The sequence below is a fragment of the Rutidosis leptorrhynchoides genome, chromosome 11 (assembly GCF_046630445.1).
Source record: "Rutidosis leptorrhynchoides isolate AG116_Rl617_1_P2 chromosome 11, CSIRO_AGI_Rlap_v1, whole genome shotgun sequence".
Classification (NCBI taxonomy): Eukaryota; Viridiplantae; Streptophyta; class Magnoliopsida; order Asterales; family Asteraceae; genus Rutidosis; species Rutidosis leptorrhynchoides.
Window position 1 is genome coordinate 32,832,082 of NC_092343.1, and position 22,106 is coordinate 32,854,187.

General features: G+C 33.3%; 2 protein-coding genes, 1 long non-coding RNA gene and 1 pseudogene across 4 annotated transcripts; all 4 read left to right on the plus strand.

The window, feature by feature from the left end:
• The first annotated feature begins 1,676 nt into the window (after positions 1 to 1,676).
• On the plus strand, positions 1,677 to 5,505 carry LOC139876240 (scarecrow-like protein 14; annotated as a pseudogene).
• A 1,533-nt stretch (positions 5,506 to 7,038) lies between these two features.
• LOC139874437 (uncharacterized) lies at positions 7,039 to 7,967 on the plus strand. Its single transcript, XM_071861872.1, has 2 exons — positions 7,039 to 7,207; positions 7,330 to 7,967. Exons 1-2 carry the CDS (start codon positions 7,039 to 7,041, stop codon positions 7,965 to 7,967), a joined length of 807 nt encoding a protein of 268 aa, XP_071717973.1.
• A 387-nt stretch (positions 7,968 to 8,354) lies between these two features.
• LOC139876241 (uncharacterized) lies at positions 8,355 to 10,922 on the plus strand. Of its 2 annotated transcripts, none has more exons than XM_071863529.1 (10): positions 8,355 to 8,459; positions 8,620 to 8,668; positions 8,994 to 9,071; positions 9,298 to 9,322; positions 9,424 to 9,456; positions 9,543 to 9,664; positions 9,751 to 9,881; positions 9,984 to 10,195; positions 10,283 to 10,524; positions 10,634 to 10,922. In XM_071863529.1, the coding sequence occupies exons 2-10, from the start codon at positions 8,660 to 8,662 to the stop codon at positions 10,724 to 10,726; spliced, it is 945 nt and encodes a 314-aa protein (XP_071719630.1). In that variant the 5' UTR covers positions 8,355 to 8,459; positions 8,620 to 8,659; the 3' UTR covers positions 10,727 to 10,922. The 2 variants fall into 2 exon arrangements, with proteins under 2 accessions (XP_071719630.1, XP_071719629.1); XM_071863528.1 differs by having other exon boundaries at positions 8,356 to 8,459; positions 10,628 to 10,922.
• A 7,951-nt stretch (positions 10,923 to 18,873) lies between these two features.
• LOC139876560 (uncharacterized) lies at positions 18,874 to 19,668 on the plus strand. The gene is made up of 3 exons (XR_011768183.1): positions 18,874 to 18,938; positions 19,319 to 19,375; positions 19,547 to 19,668. It is a non-coding gene; the product is annotated as an uncharacterized lncRNA (long non-coding RNA).
• Positions 19,669 to 22,106: the final 2,438 nt, after the last annotated feature.

A 22,106-nucleotide genomic window follows, 5' to 3' on the forward strand; every position in this document is an offset into this window, starting at 1 on the left:
AGAGATATGACCAAAATCAAGGGCGGAGATTTATAGGGGCAGGAGGGGGCCCTCGCCCCTCCGCAAGTTTTTTAAGTAATGGTATATTGTAGCCCTCTGAGTTACGGACGTTTGGGCTTTTGAATCAACTAAATCGGAATTCATATGAAGAAGATATGACGAAAATGGTGAATGCGCGCAGATTTTTTTATCAACAATCGGCTTCATTCTTTCATATCTTTTGGGCATTTTACCTTGAAATCAAGTTTAAAACTAAAGTTTAAGAAGTTAACCTGGATGATATACAATTAGGATCGATATTGTCACCTAAAATGTGTATACAATATGCAACTTTGTCCACAAAAGTTAGCGTTTTTTCTTGCTAAAAAACATAAACACATTAGAAAAACTTTGGCCCCTCCAACCGCAAAGTTCAAATTCCGCCACTGAACAATATAGTAAAGGCTCGCAGAATTTGCGAGTTGCCACCGTTTTGATTATATCTCCTTCAAATATACCCCAATTTGGTTGATTTAAAGGCTCAAACGCTCGTAATTCAAAGGACTACAAATTTTATTTTGATTGTTACCTGAAATTAAGAGTCACGGGTCTCGGAGAGGCCCGTTTCTATCAGTGATGTCACCAACATACTTTAAATTAACATCATTCACTAAAATCATTTGCTATTTAGATATAATATGTAATGTTCGGTCCCTCCAAAATCATTGTTCAAGCTCTGTCACTGTCAAATCGTTAGTTTTTTTTTTTTTTTTTAATGTGGTTTACTAAATTAACCGCTTAGACTACTCGTAGCGTTTAGGGGCGTGGGTTGGTGGAGTGAGTTGTTTTTTGCACTTTTTGATGAGTAGGATGGGTGAGTTTTTTGCATGGAGTAGTGATGGTGTGAGTTTTTTGTGTGGGTTGTTAGTGGAATGCTGATGTTGCATTTTATTTTAATTTTTATGATTATATTTATTTATTTTATATTTGTTATATGTAAATGTAAATGTTAATAATAAATAATATTTTTAATGACGGAAGAACAATAATTTAAAATAAATTATTAAAGAAAAAATTACATAAACTCAAATAAAAAACGTACATATTAAAATCCTAAAGCAAAATAAAAATACATAACATTAAAATTACTCATTATTATTAGCGGTACTGAAGTAAGGTGATAAGTTCCAAACGTGCTCGGTTAAATCTGCCTGCAACCGATTCTGCATTTGCCTATCTCTCATTTCCTTAACAATTGCATCTCGGTTACTCATTATTAGTAGATGTGTTTATATATATAGGGAAAATAAAATTAATTAATTTTTTTTAATCACCAACTGATATAAACCTCAAACCACTCAAATTTTGCCACCTAGCACTCCAACTCATCTTCCATGAGATTCTCACAGCCGCCCCCCTTTTACCCCCAACCATCGCCCCGCTATGACCAGATGGGGCGTGTGATTTTTGCCAATTCGGATCTCAGGGGCGTGAGACACAACCGATACAAGTAGTCTTAATATCAAACTAAATTCACTGAACGTTAATAACTAATTTTAACTTTTGTAGTTATTGGGAATATTTTCACTCCTAACCTACCCATGCAATACGGTTCATTTGGTGGCAAGTTAAAACTGCAAGCCTATTTATTTTATTCTAGTCAATTTTAATTTTATTCTAGTCAACTAAGAAAAAAGATAGGTCAAAATAGATACCACCAACGAGTCGTTGACAGACTATATTCATTGCAACCGACGACTGAGTTAACTCAGCAGCAGCAACCTGATTCCTTCGTTCCCACTCTTTTTATAAAATATAAAACCTAACAACCACCTTCAAACAATTTCAATAGTACAAATTATATACATTTCTGTATCTATTGATCTCAATCTCACCGTCCATCAATTCAGCTGATTCAAGGTACGCAATCAACAATTTATTCAGTTAATTCGCATTAATTTAGTCTTAATTATTGTTTATGTGTAGACTCGCATACCGTGTTTGTTACGAAACTTTACTGCTCGTTACAAATTTTGTTGGTGCATTAATCCCAAGTTCTATGTTGTAATAAGTACTATTACTTTGTGGTTTACATTTCAGTCATGTATGAACAATATTGGTTGATATATTTCGTTTGATATGTTTACCCAATGCCGAGAAATGGTTTAGAGCTGTTTGGTTGGCAGCTCAGACCATCGACCGATGGTAGGGACCATCGGTCGAGGGACAAAGACCTTCGGCCGAAGGTCACAGACCTACGACCGATGGTCACTGCAGACATATATAAATACAGGTGTTGGGTTTCTTTGTTAGTTTATGAACCCTACACCCTGTGGCCGACCTATTTCGATTCTGCTATCGTCCCTACACACACCCCAACCGAATACACACCCTAAGGCGTCGATTTCATCAACAATTCGTTGGTTTCATTGATCCCGAAGCGTATACGTATTCGTCTCGACCTAGATTAGTGTTTTCCGCCTCTAATCATAGTTAAACGTTAGATCTAAGATCCATAGAACGTCTACAAATTTAATCCATCAGTTGCAGTTTATGAATGAACCTGCAGTTTATATTTCTAATATGTGCGCGTTTATTGAGCTACATAATTTACTTTTTATTGTATTTTATGTATGAAATTGTTGTCGTTTTTTTTTTTCTTGTTAAAAAATTGTCTAATAACTGCTGTTTGTTAGTTAATTTATAGTTTTTGTGGTTGATTTTAGGTTTAGTATATCCTGGAGATAGAAGTTTAGATGGTTATGGAGCCTAGAGATGATGAGTATTCGGATTATGTAAACGGTTTCTCTTTGGTTGATGAGAAGATTATGCCGGTTTTCAGTCAGTCGTCTGACGGTGTCAATGGATACAGATTTCGAGACGAGCCTTTAGATTTAAGATTTCTTGAAATTCCTAAATCGACACCGAATTCTGGCCCTTGTATGTCAGATATGTCATCGTGTTTATCGTCCCAGTCAGACTCTCCAGATGAGTTCGCTGATTGTGTTTTTAAGTATATAAATCAGATTCTTGTGGATGAGGATTTGGAGGCTAAACAGAGCATGTTTCATGATCCGTTAGCTCTGCAAGCAACTGAGAAAGCGTTTTATGAAGCGCTTGGTGAAAAATACCCTGCTCCTGTTTCAAACGTTGAAACACGCGAAGAGAACTTTTTTAACGGTTCAAATGAGTACAGCAACAGTAGCACTAGTAGTAGCAATGGTACCGATTCTTACTGGTCAAATGGTGAATATGTTGAACCAAAATCATCAGCTGTGCAAGCTCCTTCTCTTGAATACCCGTTGCTGTCGTCATTTGGGTCCACCACTAGTGCTAATAATGATCATTTTGACCCGTTAGACAGTATGATCAATACACACCTCGTTGAAAATATATTCACCGATAGCGAGGCTATTTTGTAATTCAAAAAAGGGATGGAGGAAGCTAGTAAATTCCTTCCTCCTAGTAATTCTATCGTTATCGATTTGGGTCAGTACAACTTGTCGTCAAATTCAATAAATACTCCTTCAGTCAAGGAGGAGACACTCGAGTCCGAGAACTCGTCCAGTGGGTTCAGGGCTAGAAAATATCATCAGATGGAAGATAACAGTTATGTGGAAGAACGGAGTAGCAAACAGTCTGCTGTTTATGTGGAAGAAGACGTGTTGTCTGAGATGTTCGATCGAGTTGTTCTTTGTACTGATCCCGGTGGTCCGTCAATGTCTGCTTGTGAAGAACCGCCCAAACACGTGACTAAAAAGCTACATAATGGACAAGCGTATGGTAGTAGTAGCGGTTGGATTACTCGTTCATGGGGAGGTAGTTCAGGTGAACCAACGGACGTTAGGACTCTGTTGGTCAACTGTGCTCAGTCAGTTGCTGTCGATAATCGTACGAAAGCAAATGAACAATTGAAACAAATAAGACAACATGCTTCTCCGACAGCCGATGCTCCACAGCGGTTAGCTCATATATTTGCTACTGGTCTCGAGGCACGCTTAGCTGGCACTGGGTCCCAGCTTTATGCTTCTAGAAGTGCGTTGACGATTTCAGCTGCTGAAAAGTTGAAAGCTAATCAAGTCTATCTTTCAGCTTGCCCGTTCAAGAAGATAGCTATTTTCTTCGCGAATAAAGTTATATATGATGCAGCTTCAACAGCTTCTACACTTCATATTGTAGATTTTGGTATTGCATACGGGTTTCAGTGGCCCGTTCTTATAAAGCATCTTGCTGAAAGACCCGGTGGGCCACCTAAGTTAAGGATTACCGGAATAGAGTTCCCGAAACCTGGTTTTCGGCCCGCTGAAGGGGTAGAGGAAACGGGTCGTCGTTTGGCTAACTACTGCGCAAAGTTTAAAGTTCCTTTTGAGTATAACGCCATAGCAACACAAAACTGGGAGACGGTTAGAATTGAAGATTTAAAGCTTCAGAGAAACGAGTGTCTTGCTGTAAACACTCTAATTCGATTTAAGAACTTGTCTGATGATTCTGTTGAAGTTGTTTTGAAGTTGATTAGGGATATGAGACCCGATATTTTTGTTCATAATATAGTCAATGGATCTTATAATTCTCTGTTTTTTGTTACTCGTTTTAAGGAGGCTCTTTTTCATTTCTCTTCAATGTTTGATATGTTTGATGCTACTTTAGACCGTAACGATGAGCAAAGATTGAATTTTGAGAAGGAGTTTTGTGGGCGTGAAGCTATGAATGTGATTGCATGTGAAGGTGGTGAGAGAGTTGAAAGGCCCGATACGTACAAGCAATGGCAAGCCCGACTGTTAAAAGCTGGATTTAAGGTCAAACCGTTGAACCGGGAGCTCGCTTCTAAACTGAGGGCCAAGGTTAAAGCAGGATATCATAAAGATTTTGTTTTTGATGAAGATGGTAAATGGGTGTTGCAGGGTTGGAAAGGTCGTATATTGCGTGCTAGTTCATGTTATGTACCAGCTTAAAGTTTTATATTGTCGATTCCGCATTTGGGCTTGTCTTTCATGGAGCTCTCCTGTGTGATTTTACGGAACTTGACTAAAGGTATGGTTTCTCATTTCATCTAAACCTAAATATGTAAGATTATAGAAGCAGAAAGATTCGAGGATTTGATAACAGGCTAAAACACAGAAATTTATAGTTGCATGACGGGTCACGTTGACTGATATCACTTCTCTAAAATATAATGTTTTTATACCTTTAATTAGTGTGTCAAATGTGATCACAGATGTTATACTATTTTGTTAACGATCTTAATTTGTTAAGTAAATGATCTCAAGAGGTTTATGCATTGAAGACACTATGGGCAACTTTTGATTTTTGACCCATTTCATTGTAAGCAACTTCCTTTTTACTATTTTGGCCTGTTAAACAGAACCCTAATCGACCAAGTCATATGTATAACTGTATAAGGGCCGAATTTGGCACCTTTACTGTTACTTCAAAATTTAGAAGGTTGTATGCAATTAGTAAAAAGCAGTATATTTTGGGTTCAAACAGGTTTTTTCATTTTGCATAGTAACTGAATGCTAATATGATTATACACTTGTACAGCATTATCTCTCACCCATGACCTCAGAGTGGGTAAATAGCATCTGGCAACCCACTTCGTTTGCTAAGATATCGAACCAGCTAATAGACCAGAACGATTGTGCAACAAGACGTTTGTGTAATAAGTTTCGCTTTACAAATTGCATGGGAATGAGTTGAGACCTGCTTTTGCTATGTACATCTTAAACAATTATTAACATACCAATTCTTTGAAAAAGGTCGGAAATAGCTCGAGAGTAATCTTGATGGGCTGGTTGCAGTATAGTACGGGTAACTCGAATAAGAGAAAACCTTTATTATTTGATATGAAATAAAGGATATGGAAAATAAAAGGCTATCATCACATTTACCAAAAATAATGGATGTACTCATGTACATCGTCATTATATTGGGTTGATGATGATTATACAGAAGATAATGGATGTACATCATATGTTATATTGGTGCAAGTTGGTAATATGTACTTACTAAGGGTTGTTGGTTTGATGCCAACTATTGTATTATCAAATGTGAAAGACACAAAAACCCATACTCCGTATAATCAAAATATTATCAACACGTTAAGTTTTTTATAAGCGGAATACACCACTTTATATGCTTGCCGATCATTCTTTTGAAGTTAATTCCATAATAATAATTAAAAAAGTTAACCTATAAAAATAATTGAATGAAGTTCGACTCAAACTTGTTTGAACTTTAACAACATAACTACATCTTATATTGTTCAAAAGTCTAAATGTTAATTTTTGATCATGTCTAAATTGACTTGAGAGTAATTGATCGCAGTTTGCGATTCACCGATTTTTAACACTGCAATGAACGTGCAAACTTGTTCGAGACTAATGTGAGGGTGATTAAAAGATCGATAGCCTTGAATATCACAGGGGATGGGCTTAACATATACTAGTATTCTGCGTTATTCATCTACACTATTTTAATATATGAAAACATGGTCCACATGGATCAAGTCTCTTAAAGATAGCTCATGGACTAAGCAATGTAGATGCGCAAAATGAAGGGCACATCATGAACTTCGATTTTGACCCTACAAATATAACGTAGAGTATATAATGAATAATGTATTTATTTATTTTTTATTTTTTTTTTAAAAGTAAAAAGACCTTTATAACACAACCTTCGAGATAGTACAAGATTACGGTCTGTGATACCTCGTAACGAGTATTTCTACAACTATATTCTAGCGGTACAAATATAATTACAAGTGAAAATAATATTTAAGCATACCATATACGAGTAAAACTTGCATGGGTTAAATGGGATAGGGTTTTACTACTTTATGAGTCGGGGGGTTTAAATATTGGTTCTCTTACTTCTAAAAATCTAACTTTACTGGGCAAATGGTGGTGGAGATTTAAAACCAACCACAACTCTTACTGGGTTAAAATTATTTCGAGCATATACGGGCCGGGTGGGGGATTGGGTGATACTAATTCTTTGCATTTGTTTTGTGGTGGCACTACTTGGGCCAATATAATCAAAGCAGGGCGCGCGGTCGACAACATGGGAATAGAATTTACAAGCTCTTTTATCAAGGAAATTGGGAGTGGAAGTTCTATCAATTTTTGGTCGGATATTTGGGTTGGAAATGCTTCGTTAAAGGAACAATTCAGCAGGCTTTATGCCCTAGAAATGGATAAAAATGTCACTGTGCATGATAGGATTCAGCAAGGTAGTTCACGGGTACCCAAATGGCAATGGGTTAGGGAGCCGAGAGCCCGAGAGGTAGGGCCATCACTGATGTCGAAGAACTCTCTAACTTGATCGAATCTGTTCAATTCAACTCTACATCAGAAGACAAATTGAAATGGAGTCTGGGAGCAGATGGTGTATTTTCAACGAAAGAGCTAGCGGTTTTGATCGATGGAAAAAGGCTGCATCCAGGTAATGTGGTGATTAAAACTGCTCGGAACAATTCAGTACCTCAAAAAGTTGCTATATTCGTTTGGAGGGCTAAGTTAAAAAGATTACCGGTACGCTCAGAACTTGATAAGCGGGGTATAGACTTAGATACGGTGTTATGCCCATTATGTGGAGATGAAATCGAAACCGTGGAACACTCACTCGTAAAGTGTAAGACAGTTATTGATTTCTCGAAAAAATTTCTAAGATGGTGGAACATCCCGGTTGAAAACTTGAATGCATTAGATCCGCTTGCTAACGATTCGATTTTCTCATCTTTCTCTAAGTTTGGCAACTCTATATGGGAAGGGGTTAAATGGGTGTGCTGCTACATGCTATGGAAATCAAGGAATAGCAAGATCTTTAGGGGAAAAGAGTGGAGCAACTCTTCTATTCTTTCCGAGGTACAAGCTACTAGTTTCGGTTGGATCATAAAACGAAACAAGAAGATCTCAATGGACTGGCATCAATGGATGTTGAACCCGGAATTTTATGTTGGTAACCGAAACAGTAGGACGGGGGTAGGCTGATGCAATTCTTTTTCCTATTTCTAACAAAAGTCGCTGTTGTTTTTCGATTATGTTTATGTATATATTGTACAGCTCGGGGCTCCATAGATATGTATAGGTTTTAGCTATCTGCCTACGAAGTTGTCCGTTTGGATTCTGTATTTTGGTGTGGTGTATATATATATTTTCCTGCTTTTCAAAAAAAAAAAAAAAAAAAAAAAAAAACTTCTACGAGTAAAACTTAATTTTAATTATATATTTATAACTTTTGTTTTTACAATGATAAACTTTAAGTAAAATTAAATAAAAAAATCATTATTAAAAAGAAATATTCAAACTTTTATACTCGGTAGTTAATTCAACAAAACTTAAAAAGGTAGGTTACCTTAACATTCTCCTCTTTGCAATACGATCCCTCCATATATATCGTAAATAAAGTTGGATTCAGAATACAAAACTATATACATACAGGGTTTACCCAAATTATTCACACTAATATACAAAAAATCACAGGCAAGATAATTATAATTATATTGATTGTTATAAACCCTACTAATTCATCTACTTCGTCCCTGTAAATTATATCTTCATCTTTGATAATTGAATACGTTTGATTGTTAATCTGAATCGAGACTTCATTGTTTGACCTTATTGGTGTTATTTTTTTTTGCAGATTGATACTGATCGATTAAATTATTTGGATTCAACCTATCATGGCATTGGTATGATTCGTATTTGTATACTCATTAATGATATGAAATTAAATTGATTATTATTATTTTTGTGATTGAAAGCTTTTGTTTGAAGCATATTTGATGTGGTTAGTTTGTTATGCATTCAAGGTGTTTGTTAAAATTCCTCACTGAAAACTAAAAAGTATGCCACTAGGTTTTAACTTTTTTTATTTAAGTATATCTTGTGAGATGATAAAGTTTTGGACTGGTTAATTGTTTAGAAAGATCTTTAGTTGAGTTCTTAATTGATCAAACTTGCAAGTCTTCATTGGTACAATGTCGAATTCCTCACCTTGATTTGTTTTGTTGCCAGGAGGACGATGTTTATGGTGACGTTCCTTCGATGTTTGAACAGAATTATCGTTGTTACCCCGTTTCCTTCATCGAAAAGGTTATATTTTTATATGTATCTCATAGTATCCTGATACAAACTCCTAAGTGATAAAACCAAAAGTTCCTACATAGATGTGCATTGCAATATTTGAATTATAAGTACTAATCGAATCATATTACAATATATTTATTTATCTGATTTAATGCCTTTTTAGTGCTTTTGTTTGATTGATATTTGTCTCTTTCTGAATAAATATTTTTTTTCATGTGTTTGTCTTATGCAGTCTCATTTGGAAAAGGGTGATAAAAGTGAGTTTATTCTATGCAAGTTTCTTGCTATTGTTATTGTTACCTACTAATCGAATAATTTGTTTTTATACTAACTAACAAGTTTTCACATTGGCTTCTAGTTATAATGCCTCCATCTGCTCTTGATCGACTCGGTTAGTGATTTCCCTTTTTCTCCGTTTCTTTCATTTAAGAACTACAACTCAATTGACTAAATCCTTACGTTATTTCAACTATGTAGCCTATTTGCAGATTGATTATCCAATGTTGTTTGAACTCAGAAACCCGTCTGCTAGTAAGGTTTCTCATTGCGGTGTACTCGAGTTCATTGCAGACGAGGGCTTGATATACATTCCGTATTGGGTATGAATTATTCTTCTACATAAAAGCTCAAAAAATTACTAAATTTTCAATTTTTTAAAGCTTTACCTTTGATTTTTCATTTTTAGATGATGGAGAACATGCTGTTACAAGAAGGGGATATTGTGAATATCAAGAATGCTAGTTTATCGAAGGGAACTTATGTGAAACTTCAGCCTCACACCATGGATTTTCTTGATGTTTCAAACCCGAAAGCCATGTTAGTGTTATGTGATTGTATTATGTTTTTCTTTATTATATAATAATATAATGTCATCATATTAATTAATATTAGTCTTGCTTGATCTATGTTTACTACCAGTTTAGAGACGACATTAAGAAGCTACTCATGTTTAACGACTGGTGACACGATCATGGTGGCGTATAACAACAAGAAGTTTTATATTGACATTGTTGAAACTAAACCGTCTGCTGCAATAAGCATAATTGAAACCGATTGTGAAGTTGACTTTGCACCACCACTCGATTATAAAGAACCTGAAAAACCTCTGAAATCTAAGGTTCCTCCAGAAGGTCTGTTTTTTTTTTCTTTTCAAGTTTCTATGTTTTTTTTTTGTTTTGTTTTGTTAAACAGCTCTTATGGTTTATGCATTATGTCAGTTGAAGAAGAAGAAGAACCGGATAACAAAAAACCCAAGTTCAACCCATTTAGTGGTTCAGGAAGGCGGTTAGATGGTAAATCGGCTGAGCCAGTGGCTGCACCATTACTCAAACCACACAAGACAGATGGTGCAACCAGTGTTAGCAATGGCTCAACCCCATCAAGCTCTGGTTCAAGAAAACGTTCAGGGAAGCTTGTGTTCGGATCAAATGCAGATCAAAATTCTAATGGAAAACCAAAAGTATGATGCATATCTGTCTCAATAAAGTTCTGTTTATTTATTTATTTATTTTATATTATATATTTTTTTTTTGTGAATAATGATTGCATTTTTGTTTTAAAAGTTGCAGGCTGATGTGAAAGAAACAAAAGAAGAACCATCGAAGAAGGAAGAACCGAAGTTTCAAGCATTTACAGGCAAAAAGTACTCTCTGAAAGACTGATTATTTCTAGTTAACGTTCCTCGTTCTGCTCTTTTCGTTTCTTCTTCGTCGTTTTTTGGAAAAAGTTATGTGATGTTCTACATTTTGCTGTGCATTCCCAGTATACTCTTTTTGAAACTCATATAGCCTTGTGCATTCACTAGAATTCTTATATTAAGTTATACAGTTACAATCAGTTATTTATTTCTTTATCATGTTTTGCCGATGTTGATGGTTGCAAAGAGCCATATTATATTATTACCATAACTATAATTCATGAAAAATGCTAAAAAGATGCCACATTTGCACTTGGTGCATTCTTATAATAAGCATATTTCTTAGTAAGCATTTTTTACAACTATAGTCTATAGGCTCGTTTAACCCTATCTTCTGCCAAGAAATAATAACACGAAAATTTACAAAAGATGTGATGTAAAGGTCGCATCCCAATTCTAACTAAGATCAAGATAAAGATTCGGATTCAAAAGCCACGCTTGTCAATCTAGACTTCGATTTAAGTCTTTGCGAGACCCACTCAAACGACTTGACTTGAATTTCGTTCTAGATAACCGCCTCACTCCAAACTTTGTTTTGAAAGACCTTGATGTTCTGATTCTTCCATAACAAATATGCACTCACCCACTCCACGGCTTGCCAAACTTTCGAACCCAATGGTGGCATTCTACTCGATGCTTTGCCACGAAGAATTTCGTTAATACTTAAATTCGAGAAGTTTTCAAGGTTCCACCATTTGAACACGCGTGTCTATATATCAAACGAAAATTTACAAAATATAAGTGAGTGATCAACTGTTTCAAGACCATCATCGCAAACGGACATCTAACACTATGAAAATCGATTCCTCTTTTGTCTAATTCAACACGAACGGGTAACCTTTACTTCAAAGCCCTCCATACAAAAATCTCAAGCATCTTGGGAACTTGATTGTCTCTTTAATTTGCGTTTCTTGGCACACCATACCTAAGACGAATAACAAATGACCATCGATGATCGACGATATTTTTTTGACTGTAAAAATCCCATTCGAAGCAAGGCTTCAGCTTCACGAATCACTCGAATTGATATGAACATTTAACGATAACAACATGTTATCCAATTCTTCCAACTCTCCAAGTGTGCGGCCTGTTGGGATTCTGCACCATTGCCCTCTAAACCGCGAACTGTGGGAATCATCTGCTGCAACACGATCACTGATTCTAACCTCTTTCCTTTCTTCTAGTCGATACAATCTTGGGAACATATTACGAAAACTATTGTCTCCACGCCAGTGATCACTCCAAAATAATGTAGATTATCCCTTACCAGTTGTTCTTCGAAATGAACACTTGAAAGGAATTTGCTGATAATCTATTTGATTACCTACAATAAGAATATTGTTCAACGAGCATGCCCACTCTCCGACCGCAAACCATCGTCAACTCCTTAAATACTACGAATAAGTTTGGTCCACAAACAATTGGTTTCGGTTTTAAACCTCCACCACCATTTGTCCAATAGGCCAAGATTTTTACTTTTAAAGTGACCCAATGTGTAGCCCTAGAGCATGATCCTATTTTATACATGAAACTTTATTACCCGAGTAATCCCCACCCCAAAAAATTTTACGCCTCACACTCTCAAGATGTTTAAGCACACAAGGCAGTCACAAAGAGCGAGAAGAAATACAAAGGTAAACTATTAAGAACCGATTTAATAAGGACTAATCTTTCATTATATGACATTGTTCTCATTTTCAATTTCAATAGCCTAAACTTGAAATTTTCAATCAGCGACAACCAATCACCCAATTTTTTTTATCTTCGAACCAATCGGTAGCCCAAGGTAAATGAAGGGAAATTTACCCGCTTGACAAGCTATTCTATGTGCCAACCCTTCCACCTCCACATTGCTAACCCCAATACTATACAAACAACTCTATTAAAAATTAACTTGAAGACCCGAAGAAAGCTCAAAACATTTAAAGATGTTGATGAGATTCCGAGCGTTTAATCAAAACCATTCACTAAAAAATATAGTATGGTCCGTATATTGTAGGTGCGAGATTAGAACTTTGTCAGACCCGATCTCCACTCCTTTAAACAAACCTCGATCTATTGCGGCTTTGGTTAAAATGTTCAAACCTTCCGCGGCATATTTGATGATGATTTTGTTAAACTAATTGTAGATAAATTATTATCTTTTGGAAACAATTTATTAAAGTTATTCACTTTTTCATAAGACCACAGATAACGCAGCGGCATCCGGGCGGATGCCATCCATATGTCCACACAAACGCCTTCACAAACGCCGGAAATGGGCGTTTGTCGGCGGCGTTTGTCACGGAATCACGCAGAAGAAAGAGGGGCAGAAAGCTAGGTGGCGGAGTGGGATTGGCTGGGCAAAAGAGCCGTTTGAGGGGAGTGAGGATGCTGGTGAAGATGTTCAATATAAATAATTGAAAACAAAAAAAAAATAAATGAAAAAAAAAGACCTGCAACGCGATGCTATGAAGAAGAAGATTGAGATTTTTAATAGATTTTACACTTAATACCCTTATACTACGTTAAAGTCTACAAAAAATTACACAAGTTAGAAAATCATTTTAGTTTAACCCCTTTAAGTTTTTTTATGAATTTATTTATTAAATTAAAGTATATTTTATATTTTTTTCCTTTTTAACTTTGTAGTATATATGTTTAATTAAGTCTTTTTTATTTTTTTTATTTTATTATTTTACCTTAATAAAAACTAGTTAAAACAACCAAACAAAAAATCAAAAATAAAATGTCACGTCATTTTCATCCTATGACAAAAGCCCCCCTAACAACTCTCTTCTTTCCCTGCTATGGTCCAGTAACTGATTTGCCTCAAAAAGTATCTCTCTTTCATTCCACGTAGGCTTCACCATTATCCGTGGTCTAATGGATTATAATGGTGTATTAGGTATATGTACCGTACGTTTACATCTAAATGATACGATATGTAAAAGAGTATAAATACATCAAATGGCGGAATTTTTATACATATAAAGTTACTATACACTTTGGGTAAACATTATTTATTTTCAACATCTATATCGAATGCATGTGTTAATCAAGTGGTTTGATGAAAAACGTACTTTAAAAGAGCAGGTTTTAGCTTGTATTCTTATTTTTCTCTTACACTCTCTCCACTTTTATATTTAATACCCCAAATTTTAGTTACATTTCAGACTCTTTCACTTTTTAATTTTTCAATTTATAGTTTTAACATTTTTTTTCTAACAAAAACAAACACCAAATAATTGTTACTCGAAACGTCCCAGCAAAACACGGTTTAACACCGCTTGTTAACTTCATTTATTAAAAAAATACCATAACACATTGAGAAATGCAATAGTTTGCAAAGCTGTTATATAAGCGACACTTGTTCGTTCTATTCGTATTTCACCTCCTTGCCAACACGTGTGTACCCACGTTTCACCATTAAAAAAAAAGTTACCGTGAGGTGGATATTTTACATTACTAATAATGAAAAATGTCTGAAGTTAATATATACATGCATCAATAACTATATTTTAATGTTAGATTTAGTAACTAAATGCTTAATTGACCTGTTTTAAAAAGTTGAAGGTTGGTTGTTCACTTACTTCATCATTTATTGTTTTTTTTAACGGTCGAAATTTTATTAATTAGTTACATATCGAATTACAATTTGAACATAAATGAACTACTATAACTAAGTTGATCGTTATCTCATTATCGTTTCTCACATTCTTTTTACCACCAAAATCGATAGTAAAATTTGAAATTAAAATATCTCGTGATGATATCAAATTAAAGAAACTAAAATAACAATCAAGTCATGTATGATATTATCATCATAATGTCATCCTTATCATTAAAAACAGATAAAATTTTAATCAAAACAATAATCACGTCATCATCATCAACATTATCATAAAATAATTAAAGGGATAGAATATATCAATCAACGTTTGAAAGTTAGTTGACCTTAACTAAATCTTATCTGTTAAACAACATTTAAACTCTTCGACACGTCCAAAATTCTCAATATTTAGTTTACTTAATTAAATGACAAAAAAACAGAATTATTTTATCCATATTTATATTTATACTCCGTAATGTTTACTTATCATAAAAACTATTAAATAAAGGTAAACAATTGACCTTCTTAATTCTTACCTCATACATCAAAAACAAAATCTAGATTATAATGACAAAATATATACTTGCTATATACTAATTGATTTTGTCAATAACTTATCTATATCTATCTATATAATATCTAATGCCTGAATAAGTGAATATATAAATATAAAATTACATTTAAAAATTTAATAGATTATATTTAAATCCCGGATTATTCTCCTCTGTCTCACCGTTTATATATATCTAAACATCTCTAGAAAAAAAAAAACACATTCTGAAAATATGGAACATGACAACGACGGCGAAATGGCTATGACAGTGGCTGACGACGGTTGTGTGACACCACGGCACGATAGTTGTAAGATACCGTCGGTGCCAAAAGTTTGTCCCCCGGCACCAAAGAAGAAACGATGGTTAACTTACGTTGGTAGCGGCATGAAGAGAAAACCACCGAAAAACGGGTTTTTCCGGTCACCGGAAATTGAAATATTATTTACAAAAGTACATGATGATGCCTTTGCGTAAGAATTATTATTATTAGTATTAAGTATTATTACTCCGTATGAAGTTTATTCTATAGGGTAGTTTGATTAATATATATATATTTAGTTATTTAGTTAGGTTTTAGCGATACTTTTTGGTTATGAACTAGATGAGATGTCGGGTCGCGCATGATAGTCATTTTCAATTTTTCATGATATGGTACATGATTACGTTTTTAATATCTATATTTAACGTATTGTTGTTTTGGTTATCGGCCATTTTTATATTCATAATTATTTACATGCATTGTCTGTTGAGCCTGTTGAGTCACGCGACCGACTGTCAGCTCAGATAATATAAATAGAGGTGAAGCTGCTCATTTGAAGGCTAATGATCCCATAACCCTAAAACTTGTTCCAACCGGTTTCTCTCTACCAAATCAGTCCCAAAAACTCAATAAGTCGAATAACGACTCTAGGCATCGATTTATACAATCCGGTTCGACTAATTTGATACCCGAAAGTCAATTATTGGCTAGAACATTGATCCGAAGATCCGAATAGCTCCAACATTGTCAAAAATTTCATCTAGTGGTATTTTTCGAGCGATTACAATAACAGTCATTGTTTGGTGATTATATATACATTTTCTTAGCGTTCTTATCATGTGTATGGTGTAATAATATTATTTTAGTATGCATTTGTGTTACTGGTTGTTGTTTTGCATTAGTACAGAAGGACAATTCGTGGACGATCAAAATATTCATAACATTTAGTACATATAGTCAATGACGTTTGAAAAAAAAAAATTGAACTTAATCAAATACAAATGTATCGATGTTAATAAAAATGCTTTTTTAAAAAACAAACACAAACAGTTTGTTTTTGTTGGACAAGACATTGAAAACAATCAAAAATTCACGACATTTAGTACATATATTCAATTCAATAATGTTTTAAAATAAAAACATATTTTAAACTGGCAAATAAAGTAAACTAGTACCGGATCGGGCTCGTGCGTTGCGGAGGGGCATTTCGGGTTGCGTATTCTTTTTTAACGTATCGTTATGTATTTACAGAAAGAATAAAATAAAAAATCAAATTGATACAAAACACAAAATAGTAATACACAATTCAAATGCTCCAGATTAAACGATCGTGTGTTTTGTGAAACTCAAAATTGAGAGTACAAATTAAATCAAATAAAAAATAGAATTGAAACAATACCTTGTATTACAGTGAAACCTCAACAAAAGAAGCGAGAATCCATTACAATACCATGTATTACAGTGAAACCCCAATAAAAGAAGAACAAACAATCAACTTTGATGTTAGAACCATATAAAATAATATTGACATCCGACCACGGCTCATGTGTTAAGTCCCGTTTTAGATGTCGGTTTGTTTAACGTTTTTTTAAAAATGTCCATTTTGAACGCAGCTAGTTTCGTTTTTGTTCGTAAAATTATTTCGAGTTTAATAGTGATTGCAGTGAAAAATAACTCGTACCGAATAAGAAGATAAGTCCGTTGAAGTTTATGGCGAATTTTGTTTTTGTTTTTAAAAAAAATAAAAAAAAATTATACTCCTGAAGAATTTATGAAGGTGAAAATATTTCCCTAAAATAGGGGGTAAAATGCCAAATTGCTATTGCGGTTGAGATGTCGTTTGATAAACTGAAAGAGAGTCAAACGACCAAGTTTGGCGCCTCTATTAGTATACAAGGAGTTAATTAGTACCCCATCCGTTCCATTTAAGTGTCCACTGTTGACTGTTCAAAGTCTTTTTTTGTCAACTTTGACCGTAAATATTTTTGTTTGTGTTATATAATATTTGATGAAAATTATATGGGATGAAAATACATTTAAAACTCAATTCATTCATATAATTTCAATCAAATATTATATAGCACAAATAAAAATATTTACGATCAAAGTTGACAAAAAAAGACTTTAAAAAGTCAACAATGGACACTTAAGATGGGACGGAGGGAGTATGTCATATATTCGTGCAGCTATCCTACATGAATTCTTCGGTATCAAAACTTTAGCTAAACACCTAAAAATTCAAAAGAAAAAATAAAGGAAGCTTCGAACCTGAATAGGTGAGAAACATGCTATCAAACTAAACGACTCACAGTTCAATGAAATACATGTTAATTATGCCACCTATATTATGTAATTTCATGTAATTTTTTTTTTTTTTTAAGGCGAAAGACATTTTATTAATCAAAACAGGAAAAAGGTACATGAATAGAATACCAAACTATACATCGAGTGATACAAAAAAAGGCATTCAGAATGGTGCTCGAGAGTGCAGCTATACTTGCTAGCAAGCCGAGGATATTATGAATTACAGTACTTCTGAGAGGTAGCGACAAAGCAACCCATCGTAACCTCGCTTGAGCTACTCAACCAAGAACCATAATGAAATCGAAAAAATAAGTCTAAAGATACAAAAAAATCCGAACTAAGTCTAATCACGTCTAATCATTTCCGGATCAGAATCAACCTATTCCTTTTTTTCAGCGAAGTTGAGCAATCATACGATTTTAGATTTGCAAGCCATGTATGCCAATCAATATGCCATTTTTTCCATCTATTAGAAATCCATTCAAATCCTTTAGTTGTATTTCGTCTACCAAACGGTTTGAAGATAACGAGCTATTCCGGAAGATGGCATCGTTACGATTTTTTCAAAGCACGTAGCCGGTGATCCAGGATATTGCTTGCCATAAACGTTTGCCATGGTTTGTTGAGAAAACCGAACAATTGTTGTTAAAAGCTTCGATTACATTTGAACTATACTGTAAATTTATATTCCACCATTTATGTAAAAGACCCCACACTTCTTTAGCGACTTTACACTCTAATAAGATATGATGTATCGATTCTAGATCATCGTCACATACCGGGCATCTTATCGAGTGTAGATTGATGTCTCGCTTGTCTAGCTCGATCCTTACAGGCAGTTTGTTAAGCTTAGCTCTCCAAATGAAGATCCCGATTTTCTTGGGCACCATTTTATTTAATTGCGTAGGGATGTAATGAGAGGGGGTTTGAATCGAGCAACTGTCTATCAGTTTGTTTAAAGCGTGAGTTGAGAAGATTCCTTTTTTGTCAAGAGACCACTTCCATTCGTCATTTACTTTTCCTGTCGACTTGAAGTTTATGATTTCATCGCATAGTATTGACAGATCCGACACATTTCTACCTCTTGGTTCAACCCTCCAATTTCATGTATAATGTGTAAAACGTCAAGCGATTACACTTTAACGACTAAATTAGGCGCTTCCTTTAATTTAATATATAGTAAAGTAAAATTTGAAATATGTTAGTTTCTAGCTAGCATATCGTTGTTACCATGTGTGCATATAGATATATTGATGTATTTATGCATTATTATTATTATTTTTAACGGCCAAAAAACTGTATAAATTATACATTGATGTGTTTATGTATTATTATACATATGTTATTTATTATACATATGTTATTTATGTATTATTATACATTGATATATCACTACTACACAAATGTGAATAGAGACCCCTTTTAGAAACCGGTTTTGAGGGTAATAACTAAAAACAGGTTTCTAAAGGTAATAGGAACCGGTTTTTTATTAGGCGGAAATGAGAAACCGGTTTTTAAAAAAAACCGATTCCTAAAGTTTACTTTGGAAACCGGTTCTTTATTAAAAACCGGTTTCCACTTTGGAAACCTTTTTTTTTTTTAAAGAAACCGGTCTTCATACCACACTTTGGAAACCCCTTTTTTAAGAACCGGTCTCCGTACCCCAAGCGGGAAACCAAATTTGAGCGAAATTTGAGCGGGCAATGGAAAAATTTGAGTGGACCAAACCTTTAGGATTCATAACTTGTCTTATTAATTTAAAATTCTTTATTCTAACAAGTTCATAACCTGTGAACAAGGTATGTGCATCCTAATTCAAAGTGTTCGTGTTCATTTCTTCATTTTTAGGACCAGGTTGCGTTTGAAGTATAGCTTGTTTTATCTATTCCTCCATTATCAGAAAAGGTACGTGTTTGTTAATTTCAGCTGTTTGTCTTTCATTCGTATGAACAGTTAGTTTATAACCTATATATTATATCACTACATTAGATTTTATATATAGAAATTGTAGAACTTGTTCTATGCTACTGTATAATACTAGTGATATTTCAATATATTTATTAATCTTTGTAGCAGATAACACCAATCCAATCTGAAGATGAAGCTTACTATGAATTTGAAGATGCTCATCTTGAAGTAAGTGAAGACGAGCTAAAACTAGAGAGCATCACAACCTTCAACAAGTGGAATGGAGCAAGAGAAATTATATTTAATGATATACAGCAACCTCAAACAAGCTAGTCGCTAGAACTAGAGGAATCACCACGTTAAACAAGTGAAATGTAATTTTTATACATTTTATTAGTACATGTTTCAACAAAACAAATTTGTTTGTAATAGATCGTATACGTTTTTGGTTCCTGAATGAAAACGAGTATTGCTCATCTTATTTACATCGTATTCTAAGTTTTTAATATGTAAGTGATAAATATGTTATGTTTTAGTCTAAAATTTGAGTTGTGCTTTAAACAATCTTGAAGTAAAACATGACTGTAACTGTATATTATAGAGGATTTACTTTTTTAATAAAAATTACTTTAAAAACCGGTTTTTATTAAAAAAGAGGTTTCTATTGTAAAGAATAGGAACCTGTTTTTACGAAAAAATCGGTTCCCAAAGTCTAGTTTAGAAACCGGTTTTAAAACCGGTCTCCACTTTAGAAACCCCCATACATAGAAACCGGTTTTAAAACCGGTTTCTAAAGCCTTAAAAACCAGTTCCTATTCCCCTTTTTTGTAGTAGTGTATTGATGTATTTATGTATTATTATACATATGTTATTTATTTATTTTTTTTTGTAAGCATATATGTTAACATATACTCGGTATTATATATGTTAACTTTTTTATTACATGTATATGTTTTTAGGCTGGGTTCTATTGTTTTAATCTTCTATACATTATTATAAATCACGTGACAATAATCTTACGTGTCTGAATTAAATTTGCAGACGTGTCAATTTTTCATTTAAACTAAATTAAATAAACCTATTTATTTCTCAACTAAACTGAATTAAATAATAATAACTTTCAAAAATAACTTTCTAATTAAAAGTATGTAATTATTCTAAATAACAATAACTTCCTAAAATAACTCCTTAAATTAAAAGTATGTAATTTTCCTAATATTCTTCTAATTACGATTAGAATCACAATAATAATCTAAAAATAATAAGATCTCTAATTCAAATCAAATTCCTTATTATTTAAAAATGTACTCCATATTTATTGTAAATTAGAGATCTCTAAACAAAATTGAATTTATCAATTTGTAAACATGAACCCATGTTATAAACTTAAAGTAGAGATCTTTACATTTGACTTACATTCGTTATTATTAAAAAAATAAGACCACATATCTTATCATTTAATATTCAATATTAATATTATAGAACTTTAAAATTTAATTATTATTCATTAATTTTAATATTTTAGTAATTAAAAGCTAACTATATTTATATTTTTAAATAAGCAATCTGTCACATAATCGGGTTCATAATCTATGCGTTAGTATTCAATATTAATATTTTCGATTCAAATGGTATTAGTAATAAACGGTTTTGTCATTGTAATTGTATTATACATTTGATAAATATCAATACTAACGTTATCAAACACTAAGTTATAAAACTGACAAGCCATGCACGAGCTCACGTTTTTCATTTTTTTTTTTTTTAAAAGCAAGCAATATATAACTATACAAACTGAATGTACATATACAAACGAAAATGCAGTATCACAGGCAGAACAAGATATACACTATACAATGTCCAGGCCTGCAGAAAAAGACATAATCGAAGATAAAAAAAAAAACATATTTTATCCAAGTAACGGAAAATTAGCCTACTCCTGTTCTATTTTTTAAACTATCAACATAGCACAAGCTCACGTTAGTATTCAATACAAATGCTATCGATACAGATATCATTAGTAACAAATAATTTTTCATTGTAATTGTATTATACATTTAATAACATATCAATACTAACGTTATCGTATACAAAATATTAATTTGTACAACTATCATGCAACGCACGGGCTCATAAAACTAGTAATGCAATATATGAAGTTATATTATACTATGAAGTCTATTTTGCTCATGCTTATCTTTTGTATGAACAGTAATCATCTCATGTACTTAAATGATATATTATAAATATAGATGTTGACAATAGATTTTTGATTTTTTGACACCATTATACAATACAGTTATATAATTGTGGTAAAATAAATTTCATGAGTTGTATTTCCATTATAATTTACACAATTAAATTAATTCGGAGTAATTAACAATAAAAATAAAACCATAGATTTTTTTATTATATGACGACCATTATACAATTATACAATACAGTTATATAATCGTGGTAAAAAATAATTCATGAGTTGTATTTCCATTAATTTACACAATAATAATTAACAATTAACAATAAAAATTCTCATTATGCTTTGTGAATCCATAATAGAGTGTCAATTTCTAACTATTTTCTATGTGTGTTTTTGTATCACCTTTTTCTCTTATGGAACCTAGACCACTTAAATATCACTAACATTTAGGTTCAAATCAAAAATTCAACACAACAACGGGTGTCATCATTTGGCAAGCGGCAAAATAAGTTTCAAGTTATTTTAAATGAA

Bases quoted from the DNA above. Each gene is read 5' to 3' on its own strand.
- LOC139874437 (XM_071861872.1), top strand. From the start codon at position 7,039: ATGGGAATAGAATTTACAAGCTCTTTTATCAAGGAAATTGGGAGTGGA. The intron at 7,208-7,329 runs GTAGTTCACGGG...ACTCTACATCAG, and splicing joins GCATGATAGGATTCAGCAAG to AAGACAAATTGAAATGGAGT.
- LOC139876241 (XM_071863528.1), top strand. The intron at 9,457-9,542 runs GTTAGTGATTTC...TCAACTATGTAG, and splicing joins ATCTGCTCTTGATCGACTCG to CCTATTTGCAGATTGATTAT. The intron at 9,665-9,750 runs GTATGAATTATT...TTTCATTTTTAG, and splicing joins TGATATACATTCCGTATTGG to ATGATGGAGAACATGCTGTT.